Source organism: Talpa occidentalis, unplaced genomic scaffold (genome assembly GCF_014898055.3).
Source record: "Talpa occidentalis isolate TD23 unplaced genomic scaffold, MPIMG_talOcc4v2.1 talOcc4.6, whole genome shotgun sequence".
Lineage (NCBI taxonomy): Eukaryota > Metazoa > Chordata > Mammalia > Eulipotyphla > Talpidae > Talpa > Talpa occidentalis.
Genome location: NW_023604972.1, coordinates 7,933,272 through 7,952,253, shown reverse-complemented (window position 1 = coordinate 7,952,253; position 18,982 = coordinate 7,933,272). Strand labels below are relative to the sequence as shown.

Here is an 18,982-nt window from a genome sequence, read left to right as displayed (position 1 = left end):
TCAATATGCAGGAAAGCCAAATGATGTTAATTTCTTGGTTTGAAATATAATCCCTATAAAATACAAACATGCCATCTCCTTGTGTCCCTGTCTTGACATCAGGGATTTTTTTAAGTTTGGATTTATGAATAGGGCTTAAAAATAGTGGTGAGGGTGGGGATGAATATCTTTCCTGCTTTCTTTTAAAATTTTCACTTTCTTACACTTTAAATTTCAAGTCAACAAAAGTCTCCTTCATACTAATTAAGTGTAAAATACAGGACTGATGGATACCAGGCCTTGACTTCATAGTCTGATCATAGAGTGGATCACTAAGATACATGCATAAATAATTACAATACATGAAAGAATATGATAAGACACATGAGAAAAATCATTTAAAAACTATTTTAAGAGCATGGAAAGAAATAATCCTCAGCTTGGAGGTACTGAACAAACTTTATGAGAGAACAGCATGGAAATGTCAAACGGGGAGGGGGAGGCAAAATCCAGGTTGGCTGAATGATGTATTAAATTCTGGAGAGATTTATTTTTATGTTCGTATCACTATCTTCCTCCAAGTAGCCCCTTGTACAAATTAGAAAAAGTCTAGGTTCCTCAATTTCTCGTTGCTTAATAGCTTTATCATCTTTTTTCTTCGCTTCCTAGTGTAAGTGGTGTTTAAATTTAGAAAAACAGAGATTTAAACTCCATTACCACCACTAACTAGCTGGAGGAAGTTGGACAAATAAACTTCTCTGAGACAATTTACATTTCCTTCTCTGCAGTATAGGGATAATAATAGTAGTTATTGCACAGGGTGATTGATAAAGGCTGGATAAATTAATAAGGTATATAAGTGCACAACAAATGACAGCTATTATTATAGAAAAATGAGTGAAATAATCAGGAAACCTGATCTTTAGTACTGCTGCCTATAAGCCGTGTGACCTATATAAATGGCCTATCCTTTCTGGGCCTCAATTTCCCTATTTGCAAAAATAGGAGATCGACCTAGATGAACTATGCTCTCTCTAAACTGTAATAGTCTAGGTGCTGAAGATGACATTTTAATTCGACTTTGATACTGAGCTATGCAATTGGATTAAATTGGATCAAATTGCTATCATTAAGCATATAATACATGGAAATTTTTTTAAAAGGCTGAAAGTAAAAGTGATAATAATGAGTTAGCCTGAGGGAATGACTTCAAGTGGACACAAAAAGAGGAGGTCCTACTATGATCTGCCTGGGTATAAAAGAAAATAAATGATAAATGGTATTAAATTCAGATGCTATAGTCAAAGGTATATGAATTTGTTAAAAATAAATTGTAAAACATACCTTAATTTCAGTAGTTATTATCCTTACAGTTTAGAGTCTGAGTTTTCCTAATACAGTGAAAAATGTGTTCAACTATAAGATATTTAATATGTAGGTGGTAAGAGGAAAATGTGATATATTTAAAGCAACTAAGAAAGTTTACGCAAATGTCATTTTTGAGTTGTAATATGAATCATTTTATTAATTAAGGCAATTAAAAGTTAAGTCTTACAATTACACATCTCAAATTCATACAAAAGTGTTTGGATTTTATTCATTTAGAAAATGTATATATTTTGTTGATCACTCACAATTAGATAGGTATTCTACTAGCATATTAGATTGGGTATTTTAGTCACAAAGTGAAGGAATAACATTCATTTTGGGCTATTTTCTCTTGCCCAGATCAGCAGAATTGCCCATCTGACATGCAGACTATCCAGCAATAACAAGTGGTTGTACTCTTAAGGCACTATGTTATGGATTGGTTTGGTACACAGCATCAGATAAAGGATATCATATGTATAGGAAACAGCAGAACAAAAACATCTTTCAAAAAATAGTCAACATGTTCATGTTATATATCTGTTGTCACATCAAAAATCATTTGTAACTAAATTTTCAGTGTAGGAGCCAGTCTTGGATATGACCCTCTATCCTTGCCTTTATAGATATCTGTAGGGGCAGGACAGGACACTGAGCAGGTTTTCTGATCCCATGCAGACCGGGTAAAGGAGGAGTCAGAGTCCTCAGTGGTTTTTTGCAGGTCTTTTATTGGGGTTCACCAGGCATATGGCAGGCAGGGGTGCTGGTCGGGGGGCTGGGAGGCTGGCAGGCCCTAGCAATTCTTCACTCTATCTGGGCTCTCCGGCGTTCGTTCTATTGCTTCTCGGCTTCTCTTTCGGCTTCTGCTTCAGCTTCTCCTTCGACTTCTGCTGCTGCTGGCGTCCCTGTGACGCCACCCTTAAAAGCACAGTCTTAGCCCAGGTGAATCCCATCTACCTATGCCCACACCCTACTCCAGGTGCCCGCCATCAGGCATGCATTCAGGACCGCAAGGATCCATCATCTATCCTGATGGCGGGAGGGCAGAAAAGCCTGACATTTTTCCTTACCCTACAATATCCTAAATGTTATCATTAATGTTATGCACCAACTAAATGCCCAGAACAGCACTAGATCCTGAGAATACATGGATGTATAAGCTAGACTCCTATCTCTGTGTTCATTGAGTTTTACATTAAAGTCAAGTTATTGGATTATTGTAATATATCCTGTGATTCTTGGCTCTTCTAAGTTGAGTTCCAAAGTTAGCTCCACTTGTGTATTTCACTATAATTGGCCTTGATCTCCCCCCCTCCCCAGACATTCTAGAGATATGACATTCATTAGTTCTGCTCATTAATACTTCTATTTCCCCTTTTGGGGGGAGGGGATTAGGATAGCATCGCACTTTCCCAAATGCAGTAGACTACAACATTACCCTTTTGCAATGTCCCTTGTAGCTCCTCCTGTTAAGATGTAGAATATACTTTCCCATATGGACTCTGGTCTTGGCATTCCACTTGCTTTAGCCATTGGATCTGGAGAATATGTGATTTGAGCCAAATTTTTCAAATGCTGTGCATTGGGACTTTCTCTTACTGACCTTGAAGCCCATGATAGCCATTATGTGTACAAGCCAGGGCTAGTGTCTTGATGAGGGGCTTCTGGTCCAGTTGCTCTGTTGTCCCAGTTGACCCTCAGGAACAGTGGCCTCACTGAGAGGTAGCTCACTGCACACACCTGAGTGAGACTGGTCCAGGCCAGCAGAACTTTTCAGCTGATCCTAGCCCAAATTGCCATTCCATATAAAATAGTTGATGTTTTAAATGATTAAGTCTGGGTGGTGTAATGGCAGGAATGAGCACAGGGCAGGATGTCTATGACCCAAGCAGACAGGGTAAAGGAGAAGAGAGTTCTGGAGTCCTCGGTGGCTTTTCAGGCTTTTATTGGGATTTTACTGAGTACACAGCAGGCAGGGGTGCTGGGGGTGCCGGGAGGCTGGCAGGCCTCCCAGCCCCCAGCCAACCTTCACTCTATCTGGGCTCTCTGGCGTTCTCTGGTGGTCTCTTCCCTGCTCTTCTCGTGGTTCTCCTTCTGTTCTCTGCTGGCATCCCCATGACGTCACCCTTATAAGCCCAGTCTTAGCCCAAGTGAATCCCATCTACATATGCCCACACCCTACTCCAGGTGCCCGCCATCAGGCGTGCATTCGGGACCACAGGATTCTGTCATCTATCCTAATGGTGGGAGGGCAGAAAAGCCTGATACTTTTTTACCTTACCCTAACAGGTGGCTTGTTATCGATGTCAAAGCCATCTGATACATCACTCTTTTGAAGATAGATGAGGCCATATATGATTTGCTTGATCCCGTGAAATATGTCACTTGTGCCAGAGGCCTTTATGAGCTGGGCTGTGATTCATCATCTTCTTTCTCTTGTCGTGGTGACAGGGAGCTTCTAGATAATCACACTCCCTAACACTGGGTTCCTGAATGGACATGAAACAGGTCTCCCCCCAACACGGACTTTTGCAGAACATCTAGTTTAAGTAAGAACTAAGTCTTTGTATTAAACCACTGAGATGTTAGGTTTCTGTTACTGCAGAGTAACCTAACCCATTCTGACTAATACATAAATTGGTACCTAGAAGGAAGTACTGTTATGACAGAAAACCTAAAATATGTAGCTGTAACTTAAAAGCTCAGTGGGTGGTGGCAAGAAGCTGCTAAGAGGCTGGAGAAAGCTGACAATCCAAGACATCTGTAGCAAAAGGGTTGCTGAACCTATTCATGTGTGACTCCCATTCTCTCCCTATCTAAATCGGATTGTTGACTGTGGTCATTCTGGCTCTGACCCTGAATTGGCATCTGGCATGCCCATAAGATTTGCTTTGTTATTGAAAGGTGAATGGAAGTGACTTGTATCACCTTCAAGAAGAACCAATTTGCCATCCATCTTTCTTCTGCCTTTCAAGCAAGTGGGTAAAGCCCCAAAGATTGGAGCCTTCCTAGGCCATGTTGTTGCTTGGTGACAACTACTGGAGTCAACCTGCCCTGCCCTTAGCCCTCCATCAGAGAGTACATAGAGATAAGCAGGAAATGCCCTTTATTTATTGATTTTTCAAAGATTCATTTATCTATGCATACAAGAGCTGGGGTGCAGGCCAGAGATGCAGGGGGTGAGAGGATGCACCAGAGACAGAGTGGGGAACGAACAGGCAGATTGACTGAAGTACACTGCTGAGGGGAGCAGCAGGCGAGTCAGGAGAGGTCTGCTGCACCATGTGGGTTGCTCCCTGGCTGGCCGGGAATCAAACTCGTGCTGCAGAGGCTGCAGACAGTTTCATAGGTTGTGTTCCAACATTTTAGCCACCAGGGAGGCCCAGGAAATACCCTTTAAAAACAACAACGACAACAACAATATTTTGAGTCCTTTGTTACTGACCATGGGCTCTATTATTCTAACCAATGTAGATTATTATAAAAATGTTCAGGAAAGCTACAATGGTGAATCGTCTTGGCAACCACAGCATGAGTGGAATCAGTGTTGGAAACTACACATTAACTAAGCATCCTCTCGCACGGATTCCACCTATACTCCATTGGCACCATTTTATAAATGGTGATTATGTGACCTCAAACTTCATTTAAAAAAAAAAATCTGTGAAAAACTACATCTTCATACTGAGAAGAAATGATGAGTCAAGAAATACTTTGGAAAAAAGAAAAAGAAAAAGAAAGGTGGATGAAGACAAGACCCAGCCCAGGGAGCGTGGTTCTGAACTCGGAATTCATAGGCGTTTCCAAAGAGAATTAAAGCTGATTTCCCACAGGTTGTTCAGGAATTTCCAGTAAAACACACTACTTTTCGGCAAATCCTCCGGGTTGCCCCCCTGTGCTGAGACAGAAAAGCAAACGTGTCCTCGGAGCTGACATTCGGTGGGGATCGCGCGCGCCCAGCGGCGCTTCTCCGCGCGCAGCCCTCCGGCTGGGGCAGGGGCGCGGTCCCGCCACAGGCGCCTCGCCGGGTCGCGATCCTCCCGGAGCTCACAAAGCGTCCCCCTTGGAGGGCCCCCCAACCCCCCCAGTTCCCCGAAAACCAGCCGGCTGAGGAGCCCCTAACCCTTGCACATTACTCTCGCTTTCCGAAGTCTCTTCGCCCTGGAAACTGACGTCCCGGGACGCTCTCTGGGTATGTCGGCATTTATTGCGGGCGCAGCCGAACGACCAGCTTGCTCCTTCCCTGCAGAAGCGGGGTGACAGTGACCCCGAAAAGTTTCCAGCCCTGAAAGCAAGAAGCGCAGCCGGAACCCTGCCGGGGCTGACAACTCTTGCGGTTTCCACCCCCTTCCGTCGCGGAGCCTAGGGAAGCTTGGCAGACCCGGGAGGGCGCCATCCCGGGTTGCGGGGCGTCGGGGGCTAAACCCCGGGGCGCCCAGTGCGGGGCCGGCGGCCAGCGCAGCGCGCGAGCAGGACGCCGGAGCGCCCAGCCCGGCTGGACTACAAGGACCGGCAGGCCCCGCGCCGCGCCCGCACCCTCCGCTCCGGCACCTCGGCGCAATGGCGCCTGGGAAGTGAAGTCTCGGGGCGGCGGGCGGCGGGCGTCGCGGCGCTGAGGCAGGAGGGAAGCGTTGCGAGTCAGCGCCCCCGGCCCGTCAGTTCCTGGCCGGGCTCCGCGCCTCCCGCTCCCGCTCAGCGCGTACGCGGGCGGCGGGCTGCTCGCTCGAGTAAACTCAGGGGGCGGGGGAGAACGGGGGGGGAACGGGGGGAACGGGGGGGATGGGGGCGGGGCCAGCGGAAGCGGCAGGTTGCTTCCTCCGCGCCCGCGCTCCCCGCCTCTCCCCGAGGGGGCGCCGGGAGGGGGAGGGCCGGGCCGGGGGAAGGTAGTGACACGTGTCAATCAACCCCCTCCGGGGGGCGCGCGCTCCGGGGCTCGCGCCGAGGGCTCGCGCCCCTGCCTCGTGCCTGCGCCGCTCGTATGTAAATGAGGGCGCGTGACGCGGGACGCAGATGGACAAGGGAAGAGAGAGAATGGCCGCTGCCGCCGCCGCTGCTGCCGCCGCCGCCGCCGCGCAGTGCCGGAGCCCGCGGTGCGCGGCGGAGAGGAGGGGATTCCGGCGGGAGCTCGACTCCTGGCGCCACCGCCTCATGCACTGTGTAGGTAAGAGACGCGGGCGGCCGCCGCGCCCCGCCGCCGCCGCCGCGGACTTTGCGGTGAGGGGCGAGTTGAGGCGCCCGCCGGGCCGGTCCGCGGGGAGGCGGCGGGGGGCGGCGGCCCCGGCGCTCGCCTTTTGTCTGGGGCCCCGCCGGCGCCCCCGGCCCCGGCCCCGTCCCCGCCCGGCCCCGCGCCGGGCGGCCGGGCTGAGAGTTCGCAGCCGCTCGCCGCGCCCCGCCGAGGCGCCCCCCGCCCGGCTGCCCCCGCAACTCCGCGGGCCCCGGCCCCCGTCCGGCCGCCCTGAGGGGCGGGGGCGCCGGGGCCGGTCCGCGCCCCCGGGCGCTCACACACCCCCTTCCCGGCGGCGGGGCCGGGCGGGCCGGCGCGGCGGGGTCGCGGCCCCGGCGGCTCCCCGGGCGTCCGCGGGGCCCCGGCCGCGGGTGGGCCGGCGGGGCGGCGCCCGAGGGGCGGGGGCGCCCCCCGGTGCCCCGGCGCGCGGCGGCGGCGCGGCGGGGTGTACCCCTTTAAGAGGGAGCCGCTCGAGCGCTGACGGTTGGGATTTGAAGTTCTTCCTCCCTCTTTGGAAGTCCGGACGGATGGGGGTGTTGCCATGGCGACGGCACCCGGCCCCGCGCCCCCTCCGCGGCGCCCGCCCCTGGGAGGGCGCGGACGCCCCGACGGCTCGGTCCTCCGCGTCCTGTGACGGCCCCGCCGCCGGCGCCCCTCGCGGGAGGGTCGGTCTCGGGGTGCTGCCAACTTGGGGGCGCGGCGCGGCCCCCTTTGCTGGCGTCTCCCCGCCCCGCCACTCTGAGTCTGGGGGAGCCTGGATCCGCGGTGGCCCCGCAGGTTGGCTTCGTGGGCGCCCCGGGTCGCCCGGTCGGGGGGCGCGTGGGGGGTGTTGGGGAAGGGGGTGCAGAGGAGAGCGCGGGGGACGGACTCTGCGGCGCTTGCTCCGCCGGGGCGTCGGGGCCGGAGGGGCGCCCCGAAGCCTGGAGAAGACTTTCTTACCTGCGGCCGCCCGCCGTCCCTGCGCCCCCGCGCGCCCCGCGGCGTCCGCGCCCCCTCGCGCCCCGCCCGGGCTGTCCGGCCGCGCGGGGACCTGCGGGTGCGGCGGACTCGGCCGGGGCGCCGGGAGGGGCCCCCCTAGGGCCCTGGAGGTCGGGGCGAGCGGCGCGTGGGGGGCGATCCTTGGAGTTGGGGAGCCGGCGGGAGGCGAGCCCTCGCCGGACGCTCCCCGCGCGTCTAGTTTTAAAAGCGAGCCCGGCCTCGCCCGGCTTCCTCGCGCCCCGGGAGGAACCAGCGCTGCCCGCGCCTCGCGCCGTGAAGCGGGTCCCCGCGGGCTCCGGCCGCCGCGTCCCGCGTGGGGCTGCCCGGCCCGAGGCGGGCGCTGGCCCGGCCCTTCCGTGGTGGAGGATGCTTTGGGGCCTCTTTTTTTCATCTTCTTCTTAACTACTATATGACGATCACAAAGCTACCTGTGGTTTTGGAAAAAATCAAATTTTAATTAAACGCATTTAATTGGATTTAATGGAAAAAATTAGGAGATCTCTATGTGGATCCTCAAGTGGGATTGAAAGGCATTGAAAATTGAGTTATTGCTGTGTGTCTAACACGCAGTCGGTTATAGTTTTATTGTTCTACATCATTGTACTGTATTTGAAAGGAAAATTTTTTCTGGGGCTCTTACCTAGATTTGAATATTGTTGCCCAGAGTCAGAAGACCTCATACTTTGTTTTTTTTTTTTTTTGGTCGTCATTATTTTTTTACACTAACAGTGAAACTTTTCAAGAGGGCGTACACTTGTTGATTTCTTTTTTTTCAGTAGCCTACTGCAAAACACTGATTCTTGTGTTAATTGGAGTTAAATGAAGTTTGTGTAATCATTTAAAATAATTTTGCTATTAATGTGCTTACATTCAGTACTTTGCTTTGTAAATATTGTTAAAATAAAGCCGTATTTTTTTCCTTTGCATGTGCATATGTGCGTGAATATGTCGATGCTCTTTTTGCTTGAGGTCATTTTAATAAGAATCCCATCATTTCTGCTTTGGGGGAAGAAAATAATCCAAAATCTTATCTTTAAATGAGATATGGAAGTTGTAGTCAGCGTCTCTGAGTTGTATAACAAATTAGTATTAAACCAGTAGTGAAATGTTAAATCTCATTTCTTAGCCAAAGTAATCTGATTTTTTTTTTACAACTCATATATAATAATCTAATTTTATGTGGGGGAAAAAAGCTCATTGTAGTTTCATGACCACCTGTAGTTAGCTAAGATGTTTAACTTTTCTCTATCTTAGATTTGTGACTACTGTGGAATTTACTCCTATTTTTTAAAAACAATTTAATAGAAGGATTGTTCTTTAAGCTCTATGTCCCAGTTAATAGCTCCATTTATAATGTGGTGCTTTTTATAATTTGATTGTTTTTCTATGATCTATGTTGCACTTTTGAATGTACTCATCTAAAACATGTCCAAATGCTTACTGGATATTGTAAATAGTATCCTAGTATTTGGTATGATATGGAATGATAACATATATAGCCTTGGGTCTTATGGAATATATGCTATAATTAATATCAAAAAGTCAGAAAACTTAAAGCCGAGGAAAAAAGAAATGTACTGATATATTTTTTTTTTTTTTTAATAGAGGCATGTTTTTTATTTATTTATTTGTTTGTTTTTGTTTATACATGCACTGGGTACAGTCAGAAGCGCGGGAGGGTGAGAGAATTCACCAGAGCCAGAGCGGGGAACAGAACAGGCAGAGTGATGAAATACACTGCTGAGGGGAGCAGCGGGCGGCAGGAGAGGTCTGCGCGCCATGTGGGACCCTCCTCTGGTGGCCGGGGAGCAGCCAGGGATTGAACCGGCGCTGCAGAGGCTGCGGGCAGCTTCGCAACCCAGCGCTCAACCGCTGCGCCACCGGGGAGGCCCTGTACTGATATATTTTTAAACATCATCAGGACTTGCATTAGGATATTTGATTTGGAAGATAGGCCAAATTTTTTATTTCTACTTTTTAACCTTTAATTTTGATATGCTTTTGAATTTATAAGAAGTTAGAAGAATAGTATAAGGAACTCTTCTAGCCTTACCCGTATTCATCGGTTGTACTGTTGGGTTATATTTTATTGCATTTATTTTAGCATTTTTGCCTTAACCATTGAGGTTTATTTGGAGACATCATACCACTTTTTCCCTAACATTGACATAATAATATTATCTAATTCACAATCCACATCCAAATTGTATCTGTTTATCCATAAGCTTTTTCCTGCCAGTGCAGGATGGCACCTAGCGTTGGCTTGTCATAGCTCTTTCGGCTCTTTTAATATGCAGTGCTCAGCTTTTCTTGTATTTCTCAATCTTGGCATTTTTGAAAAGTATAGGAGAGTTATTTTGTAGACTGACTCTTTTCAAATTTGTTGTTTTTGCCTGATTAGATTGTCTCTGAAGAGATGATTCTGTCTTTCTCAGTGGTACATCCTGCCTTGAGACTCCCCATCTTGGTGTCTCTCAATATTGGTGACGTTAGCTTTAAAAATTTGATTGGTGTGGTAATTCTCCATATTTCTCTCCCAAAGTTATTACTTATCCTTTTGTATTTAATGTTATTTGGGAAATACTTTGGGAAACAGGATAATTACATATTCTCAACAAAATTTAACTCACGTTTTTAACTTCCGTATAAGATTTTCTACATTCATCATTACTTTATAAAGCAATCTTTCTCATCTGACATTTATTCAGTATGATTATTTTATCATCATGAGCTTATGAATTCTGACTTTATTCAGTAGCTAAATCTTTATTATTATTATTATTTTGATTCCTAAATTGTCTCAGGTTTGACCAATAGGGGCACCTCTGCAAGCTGGTTCTTTTGTTTTTTGACAAATCACACTTCCACTCAATCCTTCCTACCTGATGACTTTTTGAGCACTTCCTTCTTTTTGATGTTGAGGGTTCACTTGAACTTAAACTGTCCCAACTGGGGCCTCCCTGGTGGCGCCGGTGGTTGAGCGCAGCGCTGTGAAGCTGTCCACAGCCTCTGCAGTGCTGGTTCCATCCTCACCGGCCTCAGAGCAACCCACCTGGCGAGCAGACCTCTCCTGTTTCGCCCACTGCTCCCCTCAGCAGTGTATTTCGTCAGTCTGCCAGTTCTGTTCCCTGCTCTGTCTCTGGTGAGTCCTCTCACCCTCCCGCGCATCTGGCCTGTACCTTGGCTCTTATATAAATAAAAATAAATCTTAAAAAAAAATGAAATAAACAACTGTCCCAACTCCGACATTAACATTTTCTCTAAACTGTCCCAATTCTGACAGCAACCTTTTCTCTAAGGAGCTCTCCCTCCATTCTTTTTAGTGGAAAATAGATACCAAAATCTGCGCAATTAGGTTTCAGGACTGTTTTTAATCCCATTTTTCTGACATAGCTAATAATCAGTGTAATTAGTTTGTTGTAACAATTAAAGAAAACGGTGACAATTTTATTAGAATCATTCTAATCAGTGTCTTTCAACCTTCCTGTGTTTTCCAGTAGAAGTTTAATGGTATTCAAACTTGTAGTTTAAAAATTTCCAGTAACCACATTAAAAAAGCCCATTTTTTTAACTCAGTATATTCAAAATGTTTTGCTATTAATCCATGTAAAATTACTAGTGAAGTTAGTTTACTTTTTTTTTAAATGTTAAGTCTTTGAAGTTAGGTATTTTATACATAGAGCACATTTCAATTTGAACTAGCCACACTTCAACTGTGTAATAGCCACCTGTGGCAAGAGAAGTTGTCCATATTGGACAGCATAATTCCATAATTCCATACTTCAGGAAGATCTCGACTACCATGGTACGATTTATTTCAAATCTGTTGAAAATAACCAAACGTGTGGCTTAATGTATCTTCCCTCATGTCTTTTATGTGGATAGCCAATAAGATTCCAGACTGGACCTAGACCACCTGTGTTTGAATCCTAGCGTTACCACTTACCAGTGTGAACAAATTACTTAACCTCACGGTACTAAAGTTTCTTATCTGCAAAATTGGAGATAATGGGCTTTTTTGACAAGTGATTGTGTTGTATGCATGTTATTGTGAGCCTGCTGTCTAAAAAGCATTCCACTAACTATTATTATTACTGATTCACAGAGGTTATTATGTCTTTTAAGCTTCACCTTTTTTTGCCAACAGTTTCTTTCTGGTGGGAATGCTGATTATCTAAAAAAAATCTTAAAGCGTGTTAGGGGAAAGTATAGTAAGGGCTGAAATGATCTATATTCTAGGGTATTCTAGAGCCATAGAGTTTTAGAACCATAACATATCACTTAGTCTAATTCTGGTTTTCTATATTATATTCCTACATTCTTAGTAATCTTTTGGTTTTGTAGCAACTGGATATAATAAATCAGTTCTTATTAATTATTTTTTAATTTTTTTAAAGATGTATTTATTTATGTACACAAGAGCTCTGGGACACAGGCCAGAGGTGCGGGGTGAGGTGAGAGGATTTACCAGAGACAGAGTGGGGTACAGAGCAGGCAGTCTGAGTGAAATACACTGCTGAGGGGAGCGGCGGGTGAGACCGGAGAGGTCTGCTGCACTTGTGGGTTGCTCCCTGGCCAGCTGGGGATCGAACTGGTGCTGCAGAGGCTGTGGATTGCTTCATAGTGCTGTGCTTAACCCTTGTGCCACCATGGAGGCCCCCAGTTTATATTAATTTAAAAAGATCTCTCATACTAGATAATCTTGGGGCTATTTTTGTTGGTACCTACTCTCTATTTTACTATTGCTGTTAACCGCATCCCTGTCTTAGAGCTTTGCACTCTCCAAGTGTTTGTAGACAGACTTTCTTCCAAATGACTTGCTCCATCTATAATCAGCAGAATCAGTGTCAGAATATTCTTTTCCTCTGTTCTTAACTTTTATAGAAATTATGGAAGTAGTTGGTAGAGCTGTTACACTTAAAGATGATATAGTGCAGGTAAATAAAATTCTAGGCAACCTGACACTTTCTGGCTACTTGCTTTCTGCTCATTTATCTTTCTACTACATCTCTCTCATCTCATTACTGTTGGCATGTAAATTCCAGCAGAGTATATTTACTCAGAAATATAGATTTGATGAGGGTTCATGAAGAGGGATCAACTACCCAAAAACCTTGGTTATACAACTATTTTTTCTAGCGCTAGCAAATTTTTTTATCCATTAAAAAATGTAAAGTGCAGCACTATCCAATAACATGCATGAGGCAGGTGGACTTTATGATGATAATAAGTAGTTGGATGGGTAACATATTCACATTTTTCTCTAAAATAGACATGTTGTTGACTTTTGCTGGTAAAAGTTGAAATTTTGTGTGCTCCTAGATTATTTTGAACTTGGAACAGTAAAATTCTGCCATCCTTATATACTGCAGTTTATAGATTTTGTTTTTCTACAGATGTAGAATAAAGGTTACAGGCCAACCTGAGCTTAATGTACTCTACTTGGTACAGCGCTGTCTCTTCGTGTCCATGCCACTTCCCGTGGCTGTTAGGTATGTGACTTCCCTCCCTGCTTGGCTGTGACAAGTTGCAATTATGTGCCCTCCCCCCATGCTTTCTTCACTTGTCTGACTTTCAAATTTGACTTTCAATTCTTCATCACAGCGCAATTCTGGGAGGAGCAGCAAAGGAATGAAGATTATTGGATGTGCAATTTTTCTTCCTTCTTAGTAAATTTAGTCTTTCAGTTGTGATATCCTGTGGAGGGGGCGTTGTATATGGGTTCCTATTTTTTTTCTTTATGGTGATCCTTTATATATATATATATATATATATATTATGGCCGACCTTAATGGGTGATATTGGTAGATAACACTTGGTTAGAGCATCAAGTTCATAGGTTCAAAGTTTGGGGGACCCACTTTAAATAGGGTTTATACTTAGTAGGGACCAAATCTGTCATTAAGTAGTTCTTACAAAAACTTAGCACAAAACGTAGCTATGACAATGTGATAGACTCACACCAACCTATTGTTACCATTAGGGATTAATTAATATGACACAATAATGCTATATTTGTATTTGAAGAATGGCACCTGGCCCTTAACTAAAGCTAAGTAGAAAATTTGCTTTGAGATTTTTATGTTTGCTAGAAAACAAAACTTACAATGAGGGATCACTTTTTTTTTTTTTTATAACTCCTTTCCTTTCGCATGCTTTTCCCGGTAGTTGACAACGACCCTGTCCTGTTACTCATGTTTTCTTACTGCTTCGCTTTACCTTAATTTGTTGTCACGTTACTGTTACTTTCTTTACAGTATCTCATGGATTCAGTTTTTCTGAGAACTATAAGCACTTCAGCAGATTCACATGAGATTTTGGTTACATTAGTATCTGCATTGCTGGTTTTGCCTTGTTTAGCATATAACCAATATTAAATCATCATTTGAAACAGCTGCTTTGATTTTGTAGTTTACAAAGCAGTAGTGTCTCCCATCAAGTGAAAGCTCCTAACCCTGCTCAGTTGTTGATCATGGGCAACCAGACTGCTGCTTTCCTACTTCTTTTAATAGTTTCTTCTTCAGACAGCCCGATCATTTTCATGTGCCTTTACTTCTCTTTGTATGTATTGTCCCAAATTCTTGAATGTCTTTTTAGTTGTATCTTCTGTCCTGCATCCTCAGTAACTTCTAAAATTCAGTGTCATCCTAGAGTCTTTTCTAAAGTATTGAAAAATAAGTGAGACCTTTCTCCATTAATTCACATTAGTCAGTTCTTTTCTGATGGGTATGTGCAAGGTGTGCGTGCATGTCCAGTCATCCTCATAATTAGTAACCATGTAGTAAACTGTTTAAGGACAAGGAAGGAAGTCTTCAAAGAGTTAGGAAGGACTAAGAATTGAAAGCACGCAGTTCTTTTCTTTTGCCTCTCTGATTGCAACTTTACAGAAGTCATTTCACTTTTTGCAGATGGCAGTCTGTGGAACTAGGATATACCTGTCCTCAAGTGTTCACTATTTTCTGATTTTTGTGAAAGGTGCTCTGATACTTATGTAGTATTGGTTTCTGGACTGAAGATATGTTAGGGGAGTTATCAGCTTAACAATAATATTTAAAGCAAATAAATGGATGAGATCACCTAGGTGATAGAACTACAGAGAAGTCGAATGGTTAGTACCATGCCTTTAGAAATCTTAACATTTTGGGCTCAGAGGAAGAACAGTTTCAAAGTAAGGTCACTGAACTTCCACAGTGAAAAAGTAAGGTCATTGGCTAAGAAGACAAACTAGGAAAGAGTAACAGCTTATACTCTAAGGAGGAAGAGTTACAGTTATAACAGATTGTTACATGTTGATCAGATATCAAGTACCTTGAAATAGGGAAGGGTACATTGTTATTTTGGCAACAAGGGGGTTTTCAGATCTTGAGTAGAAGATAAATTTCAGCAGAGTGGTGGGCATGGAAGCTGTACTGTAATAGGTTAGAAAGTAATTTACACATTTGTAAAGGTCAGGACTGGACACAGTGCAGATTTTCTGATCCCATGCAGACCAGGTAAAGGAGGAGTCAAAGCCCTCAGTGGTTTTTTTGCAGGGTTTTATTGGGATTTACCCAGTACACAGCAGGCAAGAGTACTGGGGGGCCGGGAGGCTGGTAGGCCTACCAGCCTCCCGGCCCCCAGCAAGTCTTTACTCTATCTGGACTCTCTTCTCTGTTTCTCTTTCGGCTTCTACTGGCGTCCCCGTGACGCCGCCCTTAAAAGCCTAGTCGAATCCCATCTACCTGTGCCCACACCCTACTCCAGGTGCCCGCCATCAGGCATGCATTCAAGACCACAAGGTTCCGTCATCTATCCTAATGGCGGGAGGGCAGAAAAGCCTGATACCTTTTACCTTACCCTACAACATTGTAATAGGTAGTAAGTAGAGATAACATTTGCAGTTGAGTACTCATTTGAGAACTACATTTAAGGAAGATAAATGGAGGAATAATAAGAAGAATTTAGGGTCTAGGGTTTGTTTGTTTTTTTTTTGATGGGTGATATCATTTATGATACTAAGGAAGAATACTTTTTAAATCAACAATATTCATTAAGCTGAGATTTGATAGAAATGAAATATTGAGACAGATAAAGTTGATAAATAGACGGGCTTGAATATGAGCTCTTATTTTTTGTCCTTTTTTTCCTTCAAGAATATTTTCCTAATTATCATCACTAAGATAATATTTTAAAGGAATGCTTTTTTTTTCCCCTCCAATTTACTGTTGTCAGTCAGTCATCAAATATGTTGAGCCCAACTGTGTTGAGCCCAACTGTGTTGAGCCCAATTGATTGGACTATAATTCTAGGTTTTTTCCTTACTGGCTTCTGGACTCAGGGATCAAAATATCACCTTTAACATGGGAGGTTGTGTTGAAGAAGTTGGTCTGGTACTGAGAACAAAGTACATTTGACTTCTCCACTCCCTTCTTCTCTGAATTGAGCTTACCAACTGTAAAGGGGCAGGACTGGGCACTGTGCAGGTTTTCTGATCCCATGCAGACCGGGTAAAGGAGGAGTCAGAGTCCTCAGTGGTTTTGCACGCTTTTATTGGGATTACCAGGTACACGGCAGGCAGGGGTGCTGGGAGGCCGGGAGGCTGGCAGGCCTCCCAGCCCCCAGCAAATCTTCACTCTGTCTGGGCTCTCCGGCCCTCTCGGCTTCTGCTGCAGCTTTCTCGGCTTCTGGCGTCCCTGTGACGCCGCCCTTAAAAAAGCACAGTCTTGGGCTTCCCCGGTGGCGCAGTGGTTGAGCGCTGGGTTGTGAAGCTGCCCGCGGCCTCTGAGGCACCGGTTCGATCCCCGCTCCCCGGCCACCGGGCGAGGGTCCCACATGGCGCGCAGACCTCTCCTGCCGCCCGCTGCTCCCCTCAGCAGTATGCTTCGGTCCCTCTGCCTGCTCTGCTCCCTGCTCTGGCTCTGGTGAATTCTCTCACCCTCCCATGCTTCTGACTGTACACAGTGCTTGAATAAATAAATAAATAAATCTTTAAAAAAAAAAAAATAAAAAAAAGCACAGTCTTAGCGCAGGTTTACCCACTTGAGGTGCCCGCCATCAGGCATGCATTCAGGATCACAGGGTTTCCTCATCTATCCTGATGGCGGGAGGGCAGAAAAGCCTGATATCTTTTACCTTACCCTACACCAACCTGTCAAAGACAGAGCAGGTGGAACTGCAAGTTTCTTCTAAAATACAGGGAAGCTCTACCCCCCCACCCCCCGTGAGTTTGCCATGTGATTTGTTTATTCTAAGTATGACCATCTAGGCAGAGTGAGTGGGAGGCTTCGCCATGCATGAAAAATGACCTTTAATACATTAATCCATCCCACTAGAACAACTATCAGGATACTGCTAAGATTAACCATTCCTCTTTCCCTCGGGAGGGACTGCACAGGGGTAGAAAAAGGTTAGAAATTTCATCTAACAAATGTGAAAATGTTAGGAGTGGTCAGCTATGGATTGGGTAAAAAAGCATATTGTCTATGCTAGGAATAGGGTTAGAGTGCTTTTATTTTTTTAATTTTTTATAAGATTTATTTATGCATACAAGAGCTGGGGTACAGGCCAGAGGTGTGGGAGGGTGAGAGGATTCACCAGAGACAGAGTGGGGAACAGAACAGGCAGACTGACCGAAGTACACTGCTGAAGGGAGCAGCGGGCGAGACAGGAGAGGTCTGCTGCACCATGTGGGTTGCTCCCTGGCTGGCTGGGGGATCGAACTCGTGCTGCAGTGTCTGCGGACAGCTTCATAGGTTACCAGGGAGGCCCTAGGGCTAGAGTGCTTTTAAAGAGCTCACAATTATCAGGGATGTTAGAGTTGGTATAATGGAAAGATAGAGGGGAGGGAGCAATTAATTTTGATTTCAAGGTTTTGAGAATGACGAGCCTCAAAGAAAGAATTGAATGATGGTGTGGGTTGGTAAACTTTTTGTAAAGGGCAGGATAATAAATACTTTAGGCTTCTCTGGTCTCTTTGTTACTCAAGTCAGCAGCTTAGCATAAAAACAATGCATACATGAATGAGCATAATTGTGTTCTAATAAAAATATTTTCAAAAATAGGCAGATTTGACTTATAGGCTGCTGTTAGCTGACCCCTAAGTTAATGATTCAGCAAGAGAGTAGGGTGGAGAGAACAGGTAGAGGGATAGTGTAAGCAAAGCCATGGAAGTCTAAATAATGATCTATGTTGAAAAGATTCAGTACTCAGGTATCATTGGAGTACAGAGTTGGGGGTAGGAAGTAGGGTTGAATAGGAGGAAATTATGAACCTTCGAAGCTTTTTTTTAATGGGTAATAAGCATGATCAAAAAAGTTGCTTATTTTCATTTTGAACATCTGTTGGTTCAGCTTTGAGGGTTTTTTTGGTAATAGTTTTAAGAAGCTCTAACTGACGCAGCCCTCTAAGTCAAAACTGGGAAAATGAGCTATCTTTACTTCAGTATATTATGATGTTGGATTGCTGGTGTACTCTCAGATGGTATCCCTCTTTTCTGTCTGGGCTCTGAACAACTTGAAAAATAAAATAAAGGAGAAAGATGAAAGTGAAAATAATACTTCTAGGATTGATAGAGGCCAGGTTAGAGGAAATTTGTGGGAGAGTCGGATGGTCTGGCGCAGGCCATTTTATCTACCTAGTCCTAGGCATACTGGGGAGGTGGGGCCGAATGTGAGTTCTCTGTAGATCTGTTCTCCTGCTGGCTCACTTCTTAGGGGCAAGGAGTAGAAATGAGCTTTATAGTTATTCTTCCAAAATCACCAGTTGCTTTACTCCCTTGGGGTGATGAGAGGCTCCGACTGTCCTTAGAAAGTATCCTTCCTCCTAGAAACAAGAAGCAAGGAGAAGTTATTACTTTTGCCAAGGTTCATTTCTTCAGTTGTATCTGAGCATAAGTGTACTGGATACAATACTGCTATTATACTGAAAGCAAGTCAAACTCACATATTCTGAATATTTTTTTAATTCCAGTAATTGAAACAGCCGTATTTCTTACACTCTCAAAATAATACTGGTAGGATTTTTTTTTTTTTTTTTTTAATGAACTAGATTTCCTACAAAACTATAGAATACTCGAATCCAGTGCATGGCCCACTAGAAAAGAAAGATAAACTTCTTCATCAACAGACTCTGTAAATTTAGAAAGAAGTGATGTGAAATAACACTGTTCTGTTTCTTTAAGCCAAAAAAGCACATATCTTGACAATTAGATTATCCTTTTAATTAGCTCTGATTATGGGCGCTTACGCATTTTATTCATGGGTATCTCTTTCTTTACAATTTCCTTGTTCTTTCTCATCTTCCTTTTCTTCTCTTTTTGACCAGTTCAGTACTTAAAGGCATCCAATGTGACCACACAAAGTTAAGCGGGGTCTCTGGGAGGAGGAGCCATGTACTCTAGTAGGTGTGGAATGTTGTGCCGACAAGGGTGAACAGGGTCCCCATGTGGGTTGATGG

General features: G+C 45.1%; 1 protein-coding gene across 7 annotated transcripts in view; it reads left to right on the top strand.

The window, feature by feature from the left end:
- The first annotated feature begins 6,234 nt into the window (after window positions 1-6,234).
- The window catches only part of LCORL (ligand dependent nuclear receptor corepressor like), a 131,336-nt gene continuing 118,588 nt past the window's right edge, over window positions 6,235-18,982 (top strand). For 4 of the 7 annotated variants that reach the window (XM_037529088.2, XM_054688048.1, XM_054688047.1 and 1 more), the window contains exon 1: window positions 6,358-6,508. In XM_037529088.2, the coding sequence (XP_037384985.1) occupies window positions 6,358-6,508 (151 nt within the window). Of the gene's footprint in view, window positions 6,509-18,982 lie in introns of all 7 variants that reach the window. The other 3 variants (XM_037529086.2, XM_037529083.1, XM_037529090.1) reach the window with 1 other exon arrangement.